The sequence below is a fragment of the Oncorhynchus clarkii genome, chromosome 13, assembly GCF_045791955.1.
Source record: "Oncorhynchus clarkii lewisi isolate Uvic-CL-2024 chromosome 13, UVic_Ocla_1.0, whole genome shotgun sequence".
Classification (NCBI taxonomy): domain Eukaryota; kingdom Metazoa; phylum Chordata; class Actinopteri; order Salmoniformes; family Salmonidae; genus Oncorhynchus; species Oncorhynchus clarkii.
Genome location: NC_092159.1, coordinates 24,969,322 through 24,989,196, shown reverse-complemented (window position 1 = coordinate 24,989,196; position 19,875 = coordinate 24,969,322). Strand labels below are relative to the sequence as shown.

Sequence of the window (19,875 nt, the reverse complement as noted above, 5' to 3'; positions counted from 1 at the left end):
ATAAGGTGTTATTACCATCATTTACATTGAAGACGTCACGGGCATGACAGCTATGCAGGACTAGAACTATATTATCTAGGCAACGGTGTGAGATGGAGGACAAACTGACACATTGACTGATCAGAGAAGAACGAATCCCCCTTTTCACAGAGAACTACAAGCATGCACAGATGACTGGCTGAGAATTAAGTGTAACTAAGCAGATTCTTAGGGGAGGTGCTGCTCATTCCTATGAATAAAGATGAGCGTTGTGGACCCAACTGTGCTCAAGCAGGAGCAGAATTATGCTAGAGCAACCTAAAACAGCATTAGGCCTACTAAATAGACAACATATTATTAAGAATGTTCATAACAGTGGCCTATACGATTATGGTGCAATATTACTGTGTCATCATTATTGATTAACTGATTTGAATTCACCATACACTAATAGGCTATACACTAAACGGTAGTTACAACAGCCCCATCCTGTGGTATAGTCTCAAAGCCATTGATAAGTAACAGTAGCCCAGTGACCTCTAGACTCAAATACTATTTAATATAAAGTTCGAGTCAATTGCCTCTAGCATGCTGAAAACACAAGTGGGTGTTTATATGTTCATCGCAGATTATAAGTGTTGAATTTACTTCCGGTCTATCGTTTTTCTTAAATGTAGTCTAATAAGCAGATATGGTGTGTGTGTTCATCCCACACGGCACCTATGACACATGAACATGGCATTTACTTTCAATTAGACTGACAATTGAGGCTATGGGTGGGATAGGTTAGGCTGGTTTACTGTAAGACAAAACATATATCATCTAAAATGTTACTTCCACCCCGCCCTTCCTATCTGTTCCTCTTCTCGCACGAGAAAGTTAGCTGAAAGTCAACTTGAATATTGTTTGACAAATTTAAACAATCAAACAATGGAAATGCTACAATTTTACAAAAAAAAAATGTATACACTTACCTCCTCGACAGTCAGCGGCATGCATATCCTGTACTCCTTGAGCAACATCTTATTTGATATAGCTCTTCTTGTTCTACAATGTAGCCCGTCTAACAAGTTATGACCGCCAAAGCTTTAGCTAATAAAAACGCAGAGTTTGGCAATGCATGTGGATCGCCTTGAAAACAGATGATCACTGTGAGTTGTCTTGTCTCATCGGAACGAATGGAATTTTCACTGGGGAATTTCTCACAAGCAGCGTTCAAAAACGAGCCTTTTTTATATTCCGGACAGGACGTGGGTAAAGAAAAGCAGTTAAAAAACGTACCTAACTAGGATATGCCCTCTGCGAAATACATGAGAATCGATTGAAAATCGGCCAAACAGATGTTGCTTTCAAAACGTGGGCGGTAACAAAACGGCCAAGTTGCTTTAACTGCAGTTTTCTCAAACCAAAAATAAATAGATACAAGGTTTATCTAAAAAAAAAAAAAGCGAGGGTCAGGTCCGTCCTTGCAGAGGCTAATTCGCTAAAATGTGCTGTCCCTCACGCTTCTGAGTTCCTGCACATACGAGTCTTCTTTACAAAGGCTTGGCTTTATGTTGCGGTGTCCTCTCTTTGAATGTGAAAAAAATGGGACGAGCTCTTCCTTTGGCTGTCCTTTCTCACTCCGTGCGACGACGAGCTATTTTGCCGCTGCCACGGAAACATGCGGGCAGGAAACAAGATGCGTGAAAGTAAGCGCATCAGAGTTCATGCTCCCTTTCATTGTCACTGGTTCTATTCAAATGTGAACAATCCTCTCCCCTAGAAAGTGTTTGGAACCACGGTAAAAGATTGGGCTACACGAGTCGACTATGCAGCCTGCTGAGTAGCCTGTGTTATTTGACCTTGGCCTAAATAACGGGTTTTGATGACTCTGTGTCCATCATCCATCCAATCAAATGTTATTTGTCAGATACACACGGTTAGCAGATGTTAATGCGAGTGTAGCGAAATGCTTGTGCTTCTGGTTCCCGACAGTGCAGTAATATCTAACAAGTAATCTAACAGTAACCCAACAACTACCTAATACGCACAAATCTAGAAGGGGTGAATGAGAATATGTACATGTAAAAAAAATAATAATGAATGAGCGATGGCGGAGCGGCATAGGCAAGGCGCAATAGATGGTATAAAATACAGTATATTATATGAGAAATGTAAGATATGTAAACATGATCAAAGTTGCATTATTTAAATTGACATTGTTTAAAGTGACGAGTGACTGCTTGTTCATAGGTCTTTGCCCCGACTTGGCCATAGCAGGCCTGATGATAGAGATTGTAGGCCTACAACAACATACAGATCTAATGCATTTCTTAAAAACCAAGGTCTAATTGGAATTAAATAAATAATAATAACCGACACAAATCGTTTACTTAGCCTACAGGTTATTCTCTTTTTTGTCTATAATGTTCTCTCTGGTGTGCAATCTGGTTTCCGCTCAGGTTATGGATGTGTCACTGCAACCTTAAAGGTCCTCAATGATGTCACCAATGCCCTTGATTCTAAGCAATGTTGTGCTGCTATTTGTATTTATTGACTCGGTCAAAGCTTTTGATACGGTAAACCATTCCATTCTTGTGGGCCGGCTAAGAAGTATTGGTGTCTCTGAGGGGTCTTTGGCATGGTTTGCTAACTACCTCTCTCAAAGAGTGCAGTGTATGTCTCAGCCACTACCAAGGGTGTACCCTACTGACAGGCAGTAGGCCCCAAGCTCTCTCATCCATTTATATGCAGATGATACAGTCTTATACTCACCTGGCCCTTCCCCGGATTTTGTGTTAAACGCTCTACAACAAAGCTTTCTTGGTATCCAACAAACTTTCTCTGCCCTTAACCTTGTTCTGAACACCTCCAAAACAAAGGTCATGTGGTTTAGTAAGAAGAATGCCCCTCTCCCCACAGATGTGATTACTACCTCTGAGGGGTTAGAGCTTGAGGTAGTCACCTCATACAAGTACTTGAGAGTATGGCTAGGCGGTACACTGTTCTTCTCTCAGCACATATCAAAGCTGCAGGCTAAAGTTACATCTAGACTTGGTTTCCTCTATCGTAATCGTTCCTTTTCTCACCCGAGCTGCCAAACTAACCCTGATTCAGATGACCATCCTACCCATGCTAGATTACGGAGACGTAATTTATAGATCGGCAGGTAAGGGTGCTCTCGAGTGACTAGATGCTCTTTACCATTCGAACATCAGATTTGCCCCCAATGCTCCTTATAGGACACATCACTGCACTCTTCTGTAAACTGTTCATCTCTGTAGACCAGTCGCAAGACTCACTGGTTGATGCTTATTTATAAATCCCTCTTAGGCCTCACTCCCTATCTGAGATATCTACTGCAGCCCTCATCCTCCACATACAACACCCGTTCTGCCAGTCACATTCTGTTAAAGATCCCCAAAGCACACACATCCCTGGGTCACTCGTTTTTTCAGTTCGCTGCAGCTAGCGACTGGAACGAGCTGCGACAAACACTCAAACTGAACAGTTTTATCTCAATCTCTTCATTCAAAGACTCAAGCATGGACACTCTTACTGACAGTTGTGGCTGCTTTGTGTGATGTATTGGTGTCTCTACCTTCTTGCCCTTTGTGCTGTTGTCTGTGCCCAATAATGTTTATACCATGTTTTGTGCTGCTACCATGTTGTGCTGCTGCCATGTTGTGTTGCTACCATGTTGTTGTCATGTTGTGTTGCTGTGTTGTCATGTGTCGCTGCCTTACTATGTTGTTGTCTTAGGTCTCTCTTTATGTAGTGTTTTTTGTCCCATATTTTTATTTGATTTATTTTTAATCCCAGCATCCTTCCCCACATGAGGCCTTTTGCCTTTTGGTAGGCTGTCTTTGTAAATAAGAATTGGTTCTTAACTGACTTGCCTCATTAAATAAAGGTTAAATAAATAAAGGTTAAATAAAATTGTGGGCAAACTGATCAAGCAATAAGAAGTGGAATAAATGAATCAGTTACATGTTTCAGGAAACATGACTTGCTTATATGGTTTAATCTTTTAGGATTTTATTCCAAGTTCCAATGTCTATAGGACTTTGTTATTTTCCATTGAATCAAATTGGCACAATGGATCTGTCCCAAATGGCACCCCATTCCCTACATTCTGCACAATTTTGACAAGAGCCCTATGGGCCCCGGCAACGCCCCCAGGGGACTAGTATTCTACGCCAGGCTGGAACAAGACAGCAATCAGGCAAAAGCAGCAGCTTGCCGAGAGGGAGGCTAAATCCCAATTCAGACGGCAGATAAAGGAGTGGCTGATTAAATCAACGTAGACGGCAGATGGGGCACGGAGAGCAGCGTTTGACACACCGTATGGGCGCTAGCTGAAATCCCCCTGCTAATTTCAGGGGACGTTAGTTCAAATTAAGCCAGGGTCATGTTCATTAGGGAATACCGTAGCGGGAATGTATTGGTTCCGTTGGCTCTGAAGGTTGGGCCATAGTGCTAGCAACTGAAGTTGAGGTTTGATTCCCACATAGGCCACATACTTACTGAATGTGTGAACTGTAAATCCCGTTCATAAATGACTGTGAATGATGATTCATCAGAAGACAAGCTAACACACGTGGAGGATGTTTGATCACACAGCCCTACCCACAACACTGACGGAGTGAGTGATTGTGTGTGCGAGCGCGTGTGTGCCACTAAAGCGGGAAGGTAGATGACCTCTCAAAAGGGACACTCGAGAATTTCATCAACGTTACCATGAACTTCGCTAATTGACTTTTTGATAGGCACAGATGCTTTCTCCGCCACTGTTCTGGGAACATCACCGTTCATCAACTAACTTAACATACACGAAAACACACGAGCTTCTATCATCCACTTCTATAGAGTACATTCCCTGTGATGGCTAGCAGCCATCCATATTCAAATTCAACACATATACTCCACTACCTGAAATAACCTTCTCTGCCAGAGAGTGAGATGGCTCAGTGATTAAGGGGGTAGAAATAGACAGTTGTTACACATTTGAGCTTTACCCACTTCAACTCACACAGAATAAGAGTTTATGTCCCAAAACCAGAAAAGGGAATTGGGTTCTATTTTTCTTTGCAATGAACACCATCCACAACCGTAGGACTATCAGTTTTTACGTCAGACCAGCGTTATAATCCCTCCAGTTATAGCCGAAGCTGGAAAGCGGAGAAATTTCAAGCACGGCAAAAAGCATTTAATATGGACTTTAGCTCGTCTTTTCAGTTCGCTGCAGCTAGCGACTGGAACGAGCTGCAACAAACACTCAAACTGAACAGTTTTATCTCAATCTCTTCATTAAAAGACTCAAGCATGGACACTCTTACTGACAGTTGTGGATGCTTTGCGCGTTGTATTGGTGTCTCTACCTTCTTGCCCTTTGTGCTGTTGTCTGTGCCCAATAATGTTTGTACCATGTTTTGTGCTGCTACCATGTTGTGCTGCTGCCATGTTGTGTTGCTACCATGTTGTTGTCATGTTGTGTTGCTGCCATGCTGTGTTGTCATGTGTCGCTGCCTTACTATGTTGTTGTCTTAGGTCTCTTTTTATGTAGTGTTGTCTCTCTTGTCTTGATTAGTTTTTTGTCCTATATTTTTATTTAATTTATTTTTATTTTTAATCCCAGCATCCTTCCCCACAGGAGGCCTTTTTCCTTTTGGTAGGCTGTCATTGTAAATAAGAATTGGTTCTTAACTGACTTGCCTCATTAAATAAAGGTTAAATAAATAAAGGATAAATAAAAAAAGTGTGGGCAAACTGATCAAGCAATAAGAAGTGGAATAAATGAACCAGTTACATGTTTCAGGAAACATGACTTGCTTATATGGTTTAATCTTTTAGGATTTTATTCTAAGTTCCAATGTCTATAGGACTTTGTGCCAATTTGATTCAATGGAAAATAACAATGTATCTGTCCCAAATGGCACCCCATTCCCTACATACTGCACAACTTTTGACAAGAGCCCAATGGGCCCGGGTCAAAAGTAGTGCGCTATACAGGGGACAGGATGCCATTTGGGACACAGACAATAGCTTTTCATGTGATCTAGTTTGTAGTTTGACCAACATTACAATAATGATGTAACTCCAACATTTGAATAACGTCTGTTTTTGATTAGAAAGGGTGTTAGGCTCTATGTTAGATATATGACCTTCTCAACGCACACAATAGCCCTGTATGGCTTCCTAAAGCTCTAGCTCAGAACAGCACATCCTCAAATTAAGTCATGTTACGCAATACCTGTGGCCCACTTTTCAGAAGTAGACAATGGGCATGGGTCGGACTCAAGCTCTCAGCCGTGTGTTCGATAAGAGTGCTGGACGTGGTTTCATCTTCAGTCTGTCAACGGATCTCAAATCGTTTCAGCGCAGGGTAACAAAAAGTGGATTCAGGATGATCAAATTAAAATGCCCTCATTATGATTTGCATGGTCACACTCACAATTGATTTCTCGTTCTCCATATCACTTTAAACTTCTATGCTTATAAAAGTGATTAAATTAGTTCTCAGGCAGTCTCTTCTCAGGCGTTTATTGTAGACACAACTCCATCATAAAGATGACATGGTTGTTATCGATGGAGGCTTAATCGGTACTGTTGACATTTTCCCTACATTACTTGAATGAGTGCTTTTGGATCCTGCAAATATTTGGATGCTTCTTCAGCACTGTTTTATTTGGCCAATATTTTCATTATTTCATATTTGGTCTCCTCTCTGAGCTGATACAGGCCATGTTTAATTTTCAAGCTGTTAAGGTTAAGGTTTAGTCTGTGTTGGGGAAATATGATCCTAGGCCAGCGCTTAGGTGCAGCCTCCCCCCGGAGCAGGAAAATCACTGACCTACATGAGTTGTATTTATTTCTGAGGGAAATCTTTCAAAGCAATGATCTGTGTGAATGAAACCAAATCATGAACAGTAATGTCCTAGTGACATCTGCTGGTTAACTTGAGTCAATACATGGAGATTAGGCCTGCACCTTCCTTCATGGTTTCAGCCGAGGTGTAAACAGCAACATACTGCTAAATTCTTTGTTCACCATTCAAGTCCAAGGTTCTAATCCATACACTTGTCATCTCCCGTCTGGACTACTGCAACTCTCTGTTGGCTGGACTCCCCACTTTTGCTATCAAACCCCTGCAATTTATCCAGAACACCGTAGCTCGCCTGGTGTTCAACCTTCTCAAGTTCTCCCATGTCACCCCGCTCATCCGCACACTCCACTGGTTTCCAGTAGAAGCTTGCATCCACTTCAAGTCCCTTTTACTAGCCTATGGAGCACCAAGAGGAACTGCCCCTCCCTACTTTCAGGCTATTCTCAAACCCTTCACCTCAACTCCAGCACTCCATTCTGCCACCTCTGGTCTCTTCGCCCTCCTAGCACCCCAATGGTGGACCGAGCAATTCACATAATAAGTTGCGTGGACTCACTTGTTGTGCAATAATAGGGTTTAACATTATTTGTGAATGACTACCTCATCTCTGTACCTCACATATACAATTGTCTGTAAGGTCCCTCAGTCGATCAGTGAATTTTCAACACAGATTCAACCACAAAGACCAGAGAGGTTTTCCAATGCCTCGCAAAGAAGGGCACCTATTGGTAGACGGGTACAAATAAAACAAATAAACATTGAATAAGCCTTTGAGCATGGTGAAGTTATTAATTAGACTTTGGATGATGTATCAATACACCCAGTCACTACAAAGATACAGATGTCCTCCCTAACTCAGTTGCCGGAGAGGAAGGAAACCGCTCAGGGATTTCACCATGAGCCAATGGCGACTTTAAAACACAGAGTTTAATGGCTGTGATAGGATATCACTGAGGATGGATCAATAATATTGTAGTTACTATACAATACTAACCTAAATGACCGAGTGGGAAAAAAAGGAAGCTTGTACATGTTTTCACTTTGTGATTAAGGGGTATTGGGTAAAAATACAATAATATATTTAATCAATTTTTCAATTCAGGCTGTAACACGACAGAATGTGGAATAAGTCAAGGGGTATAAATACTTTCTATAAGTGGTGTTCACATGTCAAGCTCAGGAAAGAAACTTAATAAATATATGAATTTAGTGTGAATTATTCACAGCATTGTGTTAGTAGACTTTTCAGAATCATACTTTACTATGATAGGCTTCCTGAGGCAGGTTTCTCTATACAGTTGGTTTAATAATTGTAATAACAATAATAATAATTCATGACATTTGTAAAGCGCTTTTCATTATACAGAATAATATCAAAGTGAATATGAGTTTTACCCTGGGCATTCAGGGAAATGTTCTCATTCCACCGTGGGTGTAAGCCATTTGCAAATAAAACACATTCCTCACTATCTCTCCTTCAATGTTTTTTAAAACAGGACTGTTTGTGTCTGAAATAGCACCAAGAGAAATATTACCAAGAGTGCACAACCGTCTTGAAACTTTGATGGTTGAGTCAATGAGATGAGATTTGGAAGGAAGGCCTCGAGACTACATCATCATCATCATCGTCAATTAGATCACGTGTAACATATTTATGTTTACATTTGCTTTACTTAAAATGCCTCCTTCACAGAGACAGGGGTCTTTTTGTTATTGGCCCACTATTTTCATGCTTAAAAAATTTTACCAGAATAACCTAGAAAATAATTCTGGAAATTATAACGTTTCACCCTGAGCACAGTTTCCCCCCATCAAGAACCTATTAATGGAAAAAAATATCAAACAATATCAGTGAGGACAGCTGGAAAGATTAAGTTGAGAGAGAGGGACGCTGTGTGAATAAGTAAGGATTGACTGTCAAAACGCCTGACACAAATAACAATGATTTTTTTTATGGTCCTTCTCTGGGTCCTTCTGGCAGCCTAGTTGGCCTTTGCAGTTCCTTGTTATTGGTCGGTTTTCCTTCACTTCCTGTAGTTTTGACACAACAGCAGCGGGCTAGCAGCAGTTAGCACTTAGCAGAAATTTAACTTGTAAATTCGCCGTAGTATTCAGCTTACGATGTCGGAAAACATGTCTGCAGAGGTGGAGCGATCAGAAAGATCAGATGGCAAGCTTGTGAAGATGGAGATTGACTACAGTTCAACTGTAGATACACGTCTACCGGAGTGTGCTGAAATGGCAAAAGTAAGTTGAGTATGAATGAGGCCAGCGCTGGCTGAGTCATGGTGCATCACGAATGTTAGCAGAATGGCTAGCTAGCTAACTTGTTAGCAAATAAAGTGCTGTTTGTAATAATAGGCAACATTGCAACTGTATTGCAACAAAGTATCACAAATATTGAGTCGATTTACTTGTAAGATGTAATACATCTCGATTAGTTAGCTAGGTAACGTTAGCTACGGTAATTGTTTTCGTCAGGTCACTTCTCAAGCTAACGTTACCTACAGACTCTACTAGTACAGTATCTTCGCTCTTGGTGTTATGTTACGCTTACTAGCCGGTTTGGTCGTTTCAGTTGGATTGTATACTAATTTATCAACCAACTACTAACGTAGGTACCACAGTTATTGTTTTTCGAAGACCCCGCTACTTTTTGTTAGAAATATACAAACGTTATAGCTTGCTGGTGAAGTTTTTCAGTTTAATCATGTGTCAAAGCTGACTGAAATTTGTTGACATCTTTGGCTTTCCCGAATCAGACTGATCAGCAATGACTTTATGAATGATACAGTTTTCATTAGTATTTTTGGTTGTCCATCTCATAATTTGATCATGTGTGGTCATTTTAAATGGATCTTTATAAGAATTGTCTGTCATTTGTCCTGACTGTAAGCTTGATCTGCTCTGCTTTTCTAGGAAGGTCGGCTGCAGGAGGCCGTTGAAAGCCTCTTGTCGCTGGAGAAGCAAACGAGGACTGTGAGTGTGAATTCATTCATTTCTAATTAAACATCATACTCCATTGATATTAAACAATATAAATGATCATACTCCTCTGACTAATCGCATAGTTATCTTTGAGTAACATTGTTCTCTTTTTATCCATCTTCACAGGCTTCTGACATGGTGTCAACCTCCAGAATCCTGGTGGCCGTTGTGCAGATGTGCTATGAAGCGAAGGACATGGACGCCCTAAATGAAAACATCATGCTGCTCTCTAAAAGGAGGAGTCAGCTCAAAGGGGTGAGAGTTGGGGCTCCTTCTTTGAAGGGATACTAAGAGAAGGTAAAACATTTGAGGCAGGGGTGTATTAATTAGTGCAAGCAGTTGCCAAAACGTTTTGCAACAGAAAACTGCTTGCAACGCAACAAACAAATTTAATGTAGGTCCCTCCTCGTTTTTGTTCTGTTTGCCAACATTTGGTTTATCGTGAATACACCTCAGGTATGCACCAGTAGGTTACGGTGCTTTGCCATCAAAACAATGTTTTCTTCGTGTCCTTTTATGTGTTCCAAGACAAAGTAAAGTGTTGCCTGATGTTAGCTCTTTCGATATATAACCTTCTCTTTTGCTTTGTTTCTCTATTCTCAGGCTGTTGCTAAGATGGTGCAAGAATGTTACAAGTATGTAGATACCGTCACCGACCTGACTGTTAAGCTGAGACTCATTGACACACTACGCACAGTGACCGCTGGCAAGGTGCGTGGTGTCATGAACTTTCTCTGATTATCCTTACTTGGATCATCCTAAAATGACTGATGATACCACCAATCATGCATATTCAGATGGCATAAAACAATGATTTTACTTTTGTGGGTCCAAGTCATGTCTCCATGCAATTCAAATGCGCTAACGGCTTTGTTTCCCTCACTCAGATCTATGTGGAGATTGAGCGGGCCAGGCTGACCAAAACATTGGCAAACATCAAGGAGCAGCATGGTGAGGTCAAAGAGGCCGCAGCAATCCTCCAAGAGCTGCAGGTAAGGGGTTTTCACTGGCATTCCTTGGCAGTTTTCACAATTTCTTATAGATTGGAGGTAAGAGGTTTCAACCATCCATGTTGCATGAAGCTATTTGACTTACTGGACTGAATCTTCAGACACAAGTGCAGAACTCAAACTGCCAGTCAAATCCCCTTGACATCAAATAAAAGGAAATGTAAAAAATATATTCAACTTCATATTCATCATCTCCAGCACCACCCCAACATCAACATGTGTGAAAATGGCGAGTTTCTTTGTTTGGTAGTACAAAAGATGGAAGAAAAGTGTTTCCAATGACATAATTGGTGTGCATCGTGTGATTTTTAACCAATTATGAGTAGGCATTGTCATTGGAAACACTTTTCTTCCATCTTTTTTACTACAAAACATAGAAACTCTCCATTTTCACATGTTGGGGTGGTGCTGGAGATGATGAAAAATAAGTTAAACTGCGAAATTTCCTTTTTCATAATTTTAGTGAAAGTTGGCTGAGACACCATAAATAATCTAAATAAAAACTTGTGAAGTGTTGTGCCCTCCAGGACCACTACAACAGTTGTTCACAAACCATTCTTCTCCCGGTCCAGGCTGTGATGTTGCACAGCTGGGCCGTGTTCAGTAGGCACGGAATGGGAGTGGTATTAACTGAACTTGCCGAATGAGAAACGTTTTGCTATGATGTGCCCTAATGAACATGACCCAGGGCTAGAGTACAACATTCTGCTTCTGACAGCATGCACTCTTTCACCCTACAGGTGGAGACATACGGCTCCATGGAGAAGAAAGAGAAGGTGGAGTTCATCCTGGAGCAAATGAGGCTGTGCATCGCCGTCAAGGACTACATCCGCACCCAGATCATCAGCAAGAAGATCAACACCAAGTTCTTTACAGAGGACGGCACTGAGGTGAGAAAAAATAGTTTATTCAGGCTGGGTGTTATGATATGGCCTCCCTCCCAAATGGCACCCTGTTCTCTAGAGTGCACTGCTTTTGACCAGGGCCCATAGGGGTCTGGGTATGCTATGTAGGGAATAGTGTGCCATTTGTGGTTTTGTCTGTTGGGGTGGAGGAGGAACTACCTAAACATTCAATATTCCAATCAAAACGTTCACTTTCGTTTTCCTATTTTGTAACAGTTTGACAGAAAACAATATTTATTTCCTGCAAAATATTGAAGTCTTATTTTTCTTTTCGGCTGTTTGGAAAAAATGACTGTTTTTGGCGGTCTAATCTGCTCCTGATGAAGAAACATAGCAGTTAAGAACCAAGCTGCAATATTTTTAACCATTTACGTCATTATTTTTCCTTAGGAGTCTAAGCTGAAGTATTACAATCTGATGATCCAAGTAGACCAGCACGAGGGATCCTACTTGTCCATCTGCAAACACTACCGTGCCATCTACGATACCCCCTGCATTCTAGAGGATAGCACCAAATGGCAACAGGTAAACACTGGTCTCAGAATAATGTTTTTGTTTTTTTTAGGCTTCAGCTGTACATTTGTTGTTTCTGAAAGAAAATATTGCTCTTACAGCAGGACTTAGTTGGAGAGGGTGTTAGTGAGTGTACTGCACACTGACTGGCGAAAATGGAACTAACATTGGGTCTGGCTTCACAGGGGACTAAGACGTTACAGATTGCACCTTTTTTTAAAATGCATAACGATACAACGCCAATGTTCTTTCCTGTTCCAGGCTCTGAAAAGTGTTGTTCTGTACGTGATACTGGCTCCCTACGACAACGAGCAGTCCGACCTGGTGCACAGAATCAACGAAGACAAGAAATTGGAAGAAATACCCAAATACAAGTAAGACATTTAAATCGCATTATATTCCGGTGATTTAATTTCACCCCTCAAATACCAAGAATGTAATCTAGCTTCGATGGTTCATTCCTTAAAATCTTCAATGGTATAACACATTATTTCTCATCAGCAATGCCCAAATATTCCTCATCAGAAGAATGTAACCTCGAGATGATTTAATTCGTAATAATCTTAGCATTCAATACTGTTTCACAATATTCCTCATCATCCAACTCTGTAACACAGTAATTAACTATATATTCGCGAAGGTACCATATAACCTAGCCAATTCCCAGTGGTGAAACCTAGCTAAGCTACCAACTGCACATGCTTGATCTTTGTGGTACGGTGAAACCTAGGCCAAACTCTGGTGCCTCAACTACATATCGTTGTGGGGTGGTGCTTTTGCCGTTGCTGTGGTTCGTCTCATCGTGGTTTCCCTCTTACCTCTCCCTCCAGGGACCTCCTGAAGCAGTTCACCACCATGGAGCTGATGCGTTGGGCCTCCCTGGTGGAGGATTATGGGAAGGAGCTGAGGGAGGGCTCCCCCGACAGCCCGGCCACCGACGTTTTCAACTGCTCAGAGGAGGGTGAGAAGAGGTGGAAGGACCTCAAGAATAGAGTGGTGGAGCACGTGAGTAATTTATGGAACTGCTTTCATGGAATATCTATAGATAGAATATCACAATTACCTTAGTGGGATAGTTTGTTTTAGCAAAGGGTCTGTGGTGGGATCACAATGCTGTCTCGTTGGAACATGGTTGCTGAAAAATGATCCCTTTCCCATCTAGAATACTTTCACGTAATTGGTATTTTTGATTCCAGCTATGTTATGTTGCACCGTTGCTTATTCTAGTTTTTTTCTTAATCTCTTCTTTAGAATATAAGAATTATGGCCAAATATTACACGAGGATCACAATGAAGAGGATGGCTGGCCTCCTGGACCTCTCCATAGACGTAAGCATCACCAATCTACTCTTTACATCTGTTACATTTTTGACAGGGGGTGGAATTCTTACTGGTCCTCAACCCTAATGAATGCAGCCTTAAAGGATAGTTTTCCCTCCAAAATAAGGTTTACATTTAGGTGCAGCTCCGTATGGTGCGTCTCTGTTCACGCCAGGGGATCTGAACAGGAGCTAACGACTTCGGTGAAACTTCACATGATTGTTGCCTTACTGTTTTCGTGTGTTGCACTTGCATTCAATCGCATCTATGAATCGCATGGTTATGCGCAGTGTTGTCAAGTTTTGTTAGTCGTATGTACGGGGTACACCTTCCAACGTAATGCTTAGGCAATAACCAAGGACGCGGATGGTTCCTAATGTTGTGAGATTACCTCTGGTGTTTACAGAACAACAGGTGCTGTGAGATTAGGGAGTCAGAACCGGCTGAGACAAAGCAATTGTAACAGTAGAGCAAAGGAATGTATGAAAGCGTATATTCTCATTTTAAATATAAGTAGTCCCTGTGCTGTACTTGTCTACTAATGTTATGTATTATGTCATGTTTTCTCTTTTGTCTGGACCCCAGGAAGAGTAGCTGCTGCTTTAACAAAATACTAAATACTAGAGATTTTCATACCTTAAAGGTCAAATCAAAGGTAGACTTAGAGATATGACGTAATGTAAACAGCATAGCAGGTCAATTTCCGCAATAACTAAGCATTTTAAGTGCAAGGCTAAACTTCTCGGCTGTTTTGGTCCCAATTCTACCACGCTGTAACGGTGTGAAGAGAACCCATGCGCAGATACTGTGTGAGAGCGAGGTCTTCCATCTCGCTCATTGCAATATATGCGGCGCTCCTCATGGCAACTTAATTTTCGCTGAGTGGTCGACAGTTGAGCTCAATCCATATTCTCAACTTGATATTGGAGTGTGAAAACCATTTTTTGTTGAGTTATCTATAGAAGTACTATAGTACCCTAAATGAAATGTGTGATTTTTGTTATTGGTGGTCTTTTGAAGACACAGATTCTAACATCTCTAATATCTCTTGCAGGAGTCTGAGGAGTTCCTCTCCAACCTGGTGGTGAACAAGACCATCTACGCCAAGGTGGACAGACTAGCCGGGATCATCAACTTCCAGAGGCCGAAGGACCCCAACGACCTGCTCAACGACTGGTCCCACAAACTGAACTCCCTCATGTCCCTGGTCAACAAAACCACACATCTCATCGCCAAAGAGGAGATGATACACAACCTGCAGTGATGAGGACCGAGTGCATTGTTTTCTTTTTTTTCTTCTTTACTTTATTGAGTTTTTCTGAATTTACATTGATGAATGAACTGTTATTCCAATGTCAACTGCCCACATTTTTGGAATAACAAACACCACATACCACACGCAAAGTTGAAGCATTTACAATAAACAAGTCTTACCATATGTTACGATCTCTCGTCCCACTGATGTAATACGAATTACACTGTTTAGAGTGGTTTCCCAATTTTATCTACCACAATTTGAGCATGTACTTTTGTTCTAGAACCTAGACCACAGAGGGCCATACACTGTAAATGTTTTCTCTCCTGTTCCAACTCTCTTTTTCATGTAACTGTTTTAAGGGATTTAGTGTTAAAGCATTTGCGTGCAACTTGCTGTATTAAAACATTTGCTGTGAGTTCTTGATGTCTTTTTTACATTTTTATATCTACTTCGCAATGTAAACACTTCTCACATGGCATAATGGATATTATTTTTGTTGAGTATTGTAACAGAAAATGTGATTATTATGGAGTTTTAACTGTTGTCAGATCAAGATAAGAATACTTGTTTAAATGCTGTGAAAGGCAAACCTGACAGATGCAGCTTTTTGTTGTTGGTTTGAAAGGTTCTGGATCCTCTAGCTATCTAGTGATGACTAAATGTTACAGGTGGCACTACATCAACTTATTTTTGTGAGCTTATTTATTATATTGACCATTTCTACCTTACTGTATAGTTATATCCATATGAAAATAGAACTATAGCAGTTATATAAAAGCAAAGACAATGGGATATTATGTAGAAATAAAATTCAAATGTAGTTATGTACGATTACACATGATCTTTCTATTGTTTTAATTATCCAAATCATCTATACATCAAAGTATCTCTGAAAATTGTCCAGATAGTAGCTGAAATGAGGTGGACAAAATACAACACAGAGTGTTTTATTGATGTAATACTGTTATATAATTTACAGTGCTCAGCTAGGTGAACCCTGGAAACTGGTTTATGGCAATTAACTAGGGAAATGTATGAAAACTGGTATAATGACTTGCTTTAAAGACTGGTATATGACTTGGTTAGAAGTTCACAATGGTCAAACCCCAACCTACACCAAAAAGACCCAAATCCCCTCAACCTTCAGATGAGCTTTTTCCCACTATCCTTTGCGATGGGCTGACAAGTGGATCCAAGATGGCGTAGAAAGTAAAGCTAGGTAAGTGTAGACTTCCTATTTTCAGTCCTTTCAGTTGTCTTTTTCAGTGGCAAGGACACCGACTTGACTCCCATCTGTAACACATTCTGAGAGTAATGAAGGTATACAATTCATGCCGCGACCACAATGTAATGTCATGTCACTTCTATACGTCTAAAAACCGAGCCAAAATTACAGGCCCGTGCAATATCGCTAACGATAGCTCGGAAACGTTAGTTGTGTATCCATTCTGCATACGTTTTGGTCAGCATGCTAGCCAGATGGCTAACGTTAGCAAGCTAGTTTGGTGCCAAAACCAAAGCGAAGGGCCCTATTTTGGCTGACCTGCAAACTGCTGTCGACAGCACCATTTTCTCACTATGTACTCATGATGAATTTAACGACAATTATTATGGAACTGTTTTATGTTTTTTCCTCGTAATTTTGTTGTAAATTATGTGCCAATGGTATTGGCTCAGTGAGTCTACAGTCTCATCACAAAATTATTGCTAGCCCACCTAGCTAGCAAAATGATTTGCTAATCTAATTTCTTTGTTTTTAAAGTTAGAAGCAATACATTTCCATGGTTCAAATACCTCCTATATTTAATCACGTTGCACACCAATATGTCACAATAGATAGCTGAATGCCTTGATACAAGCTAATGTGAGCTAACTAGCTAGATCACGCCACACGACTATTGCACTGTGGTCCCACCAAACATGCGAGCGAACTCGAAGCCAGCCACAGTTAGCGGGTGCTTGTACCGTGTTGTTTTAGCTAATACCGACGATGGACAAGTTAATCGTTAACGTTAGTGGTTCGCCAACATACATGGTACATCTATTATTAACTGACCCGGAATCTCAAAATAGACCGTTTTTAAAAATATTTGTATTAGTCTATAGGAGTGCCTTTTTTGGAGCGATCATGCCGAATAGGGCATTGCGTTTTGATCAAACTTGCCATTAGGTAAACACTAGCTAAACCATAGCGATGTAGTAACTAGCTAGCTAACAGCCTAAAAATGTCGCCCCTTGATTCATCTTTGTTTATTTGAAATGATGCGTTTCATTTGACTGTGAAATATAATTAATGACTCTTCTGGCCATTACTTGCAAGCCACATGGTTGTCATTTTGCTCTTACAAACTGCCATAGCATGCTCATGTCATGTCTTTGGTTGTCTCAATTTCTTGTCTGTTGACCAATCCATAATAGTACAAAAGTTCAAGCTAATAGACTTAAAGATGCCAAACAAAAAGTGTTGGCCTATATTTGGGTCATCAAATATGTATTTGCATTCCAACGTGCTGTGAGTGATATTTCCTCAACAGTAGTTGTAGCATTTCCTAAAATGCTTTGAATACTCTGGAAACCTGCCTCTGAACCTTGGCCTTATCTGAGGTATTCCTTACAAGAAAATGTTACACATAAATTCTGGGGGATGGTGTTGGTTTAGGTTAGGACTATGGCATGACTAAAATATAGCCTAAGTAACCTAGCTTATACACTCATCTTGGTCATCGTGAGGGAATTGAAATATGTGTGATTCACTTTGTGGAAACTACATTAGACACTGAGTGGGGTGTCCACCCACTTTGCCCAAAGTGGGTGAAAATGTGCTTCCTTATTTTATACCAAGACACATCTGATTCTTCAAGTTCAGAATTGTTCATTCTCTAACGTATCATTAACATTCTATCCAAAAAGTTGGAAAATGCTACATATCATGTCTCAAATTCGATATCTATCTTGCCTCGTTTCATTTCCTCCAGATTTGAGAAGAAAGATGACGAGTTCAGTTTGCCTTAATTCTCACACAGCATCCAGCCTAGCTGACACAATGCAATTTTGTTTATACCACTTTTCTTCTGGCCTACATTGATTTAGTCACCCTAGGATACAAGGGTTAAAACTACAATAACATTTGAACGGATTATGATAGAGACAGGTTTGGGCTATAAAAAACACAATTAACATTATTTTACCGATTGGTCAAAATATGTGTTTTTTGATTGGACACCCTACACTGAGAGCTGGCTCAGTCAATGATGGTCATAAACAAAGACTAGCCCCACTTCTGCTAAAGTAGAGGTGGTGTTGTAATAGGCTACTGTCCTTAGATATAACTGCTGTGGCGTAGTGTGTTTCTTCACTATGAAAGAGCCATATCAAACCCCGATAAGGAGAAATAGAGCGTTTGTTATAAGTTGCTCCTTGGGCCCGGAGGCCTTTTCTGTTTTTAGTCAAAGCAGAGGCTATTTCAAACAGGGACGACCCCTCGCCACAGACACTGCATGTCAGGTTTTACATTTAGGCCTCCATGTACCTCCCAATGTCTGGCTGTCACTAGAGTCACTGGACAGAATCCAGGCTGTGTCACATCCAGGCACGATTGGGAGTCCGTAGAGTGGTGTACAATTGCCCCGGGTTTGGCCGGGGTAGGCCGTCATTGTAAGTAAGAATTTGTACGTAACTGACTTGCCTAGTTAAAGGTAAAATTTAGTAAAGTGCATGAAAACAGATTGTTGCCCATCAGCTAGTCACCCCCCTTCTCCCCTCCCAGCTATTTGTCATTGCACTCTGTTGTGGGACGGTAGCGTGCTTTTCTATTCGAGACACTGTATCCCTTGAATCCCTGGATGCCATGGCCAGGCTCAGCTCTGTGCTGTGATTAACGCTAGAGGACACCACCCTCTCTGCAGAGGACAGATGCCACCACAAGTGTTAACAGCCGCAAGTGTCCAGTAGTAAACTCGACTGCCCCTATTGCCTGTAGTTGTGCCTATAGGCCTATTAGGTTCCCAAATATTTAAGTGTCACCGGTGGACAGGCTATTTCTAATTGATTTTGGGTACATTTTTGCACGGCAAGTGTAGTCCACTCAATGCCCCTGTTGCCTGTGTGCATATAGCTTAGGCTTATTAGGTGCAGAAATTACTTGCATACATTAGTACCCAATGCCGCAGCTGCACACATTTTGTTCTATTGATTTAAGTGCCGTTGATGGGTCCTACCTTTGCTAGCCATTCAATTGTGGTTCAACGCCGCCAATGGATAACTCCAGGTGACTCGAGTGGCATTGGCCATGGGGCCTTTTTGGGGCCTTTTTGGCGCCTATGTGTTACTATGAAAAAACCTGCCTAAAACAAGCTTGTCATTTGACTTGAGCTTTTATTTTTGAGTCAAATGTATTGAAATGCCTTGGTAAACAACTACGCCTGTATATAGACCTACTACCACAGAGGAAATACTGCTCGGCCTCTCAGCACATTTGTTATGACATCAAAAAAGGATGTGGTTCTTGTTTCAGGGAATCCCACATAGAGCTTTTTCTCAGACCATATTCCAGGCTGTATCACAACCGGCGGTGATTGGGAGTCCAATAGGGCGGTGCGCAATTGGCCCAGCATCGTTAGGGTTTGGCCGGGGGAGGCCGTCATTGTGAATAAGAATTTGTTCTTCACTGACTTGCCTAGTAAAATAAAAATATCAGTTGCTTTTTAGGCTAGTACACTGGTTTTCAAACCTCTCCTCGTGGACCCCCAGACAAGTCACAATTTTGTTGTAGGCTTGAACCAGCTCCCCCGATTGACCTATTCTAAGGCTTGATGATTAGTTGACAAGTGGAATCCGGTGTGCTAGCTGTGGAACAATTAAAATATTTGACTACTATATTTGAAAAGCCTAAACTTTTAATCACTTACAAAATTGTTGTCACTATGAAATGATGAATACATAGCGTAGAATGCTGTGGCATTGTAAGTATTGCACACCACCTATACAATGCCGGGTGTACCCTAGACCCGACACTTTCAAAATCCTAACATCGTT

At 41.1% G+C, this 19,875-nt stretch overlaps 3 protein-coding genes across 3 annotated transcripts in view; 2 read left to right on the top strand and 1 right to left on the bottom strand.

Moving 5' to 3' along the window:
* Positions 1-1,783, bottom strand: part of LOC139424686 (cytoplasmic phosphatidylinositol transfer protein 1-like) — a 90,619-nt gene extending 88,836 nt beyond the window's left edge. The window contains exon 1 of the mRNA XM_071176757.1: positions 954-1,783. Within this exon, the coding sequence (XP_071032858.1) occupies positions 954-1,001 (48 nt within the window). The 5' untranslated portion in view covers positions 1,002-1,783. The remainder of the gene's footprint in view (positions 1-953) is intronic.
* Positions 1,784-8,859: 7,076 nt separating this feature from the next.
* LOC139424685 (26S proteasome non-ATPase regulatory subunit 12-like) lies at positions 8,860-15,256 on the top strand. Its single transcript, XM_071176756.1, has 11 exons — positions 8,860-9,094; positions 9,767-9,826; positions 9,962-10,090; positions 10,439-10,546; positions 10,723-10,827; positions 11,586-11,735; positions 12,141-12,275; positions 12,525-12,637; positions 13,094-13,268; positions 13,515-13,592; positions 14,638-15,256. Exons 1-11 carry the CDS (start codon positions 8,969-8,971, stop codon positions 14,845-14,847), a joined length of 1,389 nt encoding a protein of 462 aa, XP_071032857.1. The 5' UTR covers positions 8,860-8,968; the 3' UTR covers positions 14,848-15,256.
* Positions 15,257-15,972: 716 nt separating this feature from the next.
* Positions 15,973-19,875, top strand: part of LOC139424684 (probable helicase with zinc finger domain) — a 59,265-nt gene continuing 55,362 nt past the window's right edge. The window contains exon 1 of the mRNA XM_071176755.1: positions 15,973-16,060. The gene's annotated coding sequence lies outside the window, so the exon portion shown is untranslated. The remainder of the gene's footprint in view (positions 16,061-19,875) is intronic.

What these genes read in the sequence shown, in the direction of transcription:
- LOC139424685 (XM_071176756.1), top strand. Translation starts at nt 8,969, where the DNA reads ATGTCGGAAAACATGTCTGCAGAGGTGGAGCGATCAGAAAGATCAGAT. An exon ending in GGAGGAGTCAGCTCAAAGGG is followed by an intron (nt 10,091 to 10,438) that starts GTGAGAGTTGGG and finishes CTCTATTCTCAG; the next exon opens with GCTGTTGCTAAGATGGTGCA. An exon ending in AGAATAGAGTGGTGGAGCAC is followed by an intron (nt 13,269 to 13,514) that starts GTGAGTAATTTA and finishes TCTCTTCTTTAG; the next exon opens with AATATAAGAATTATGGCCAA.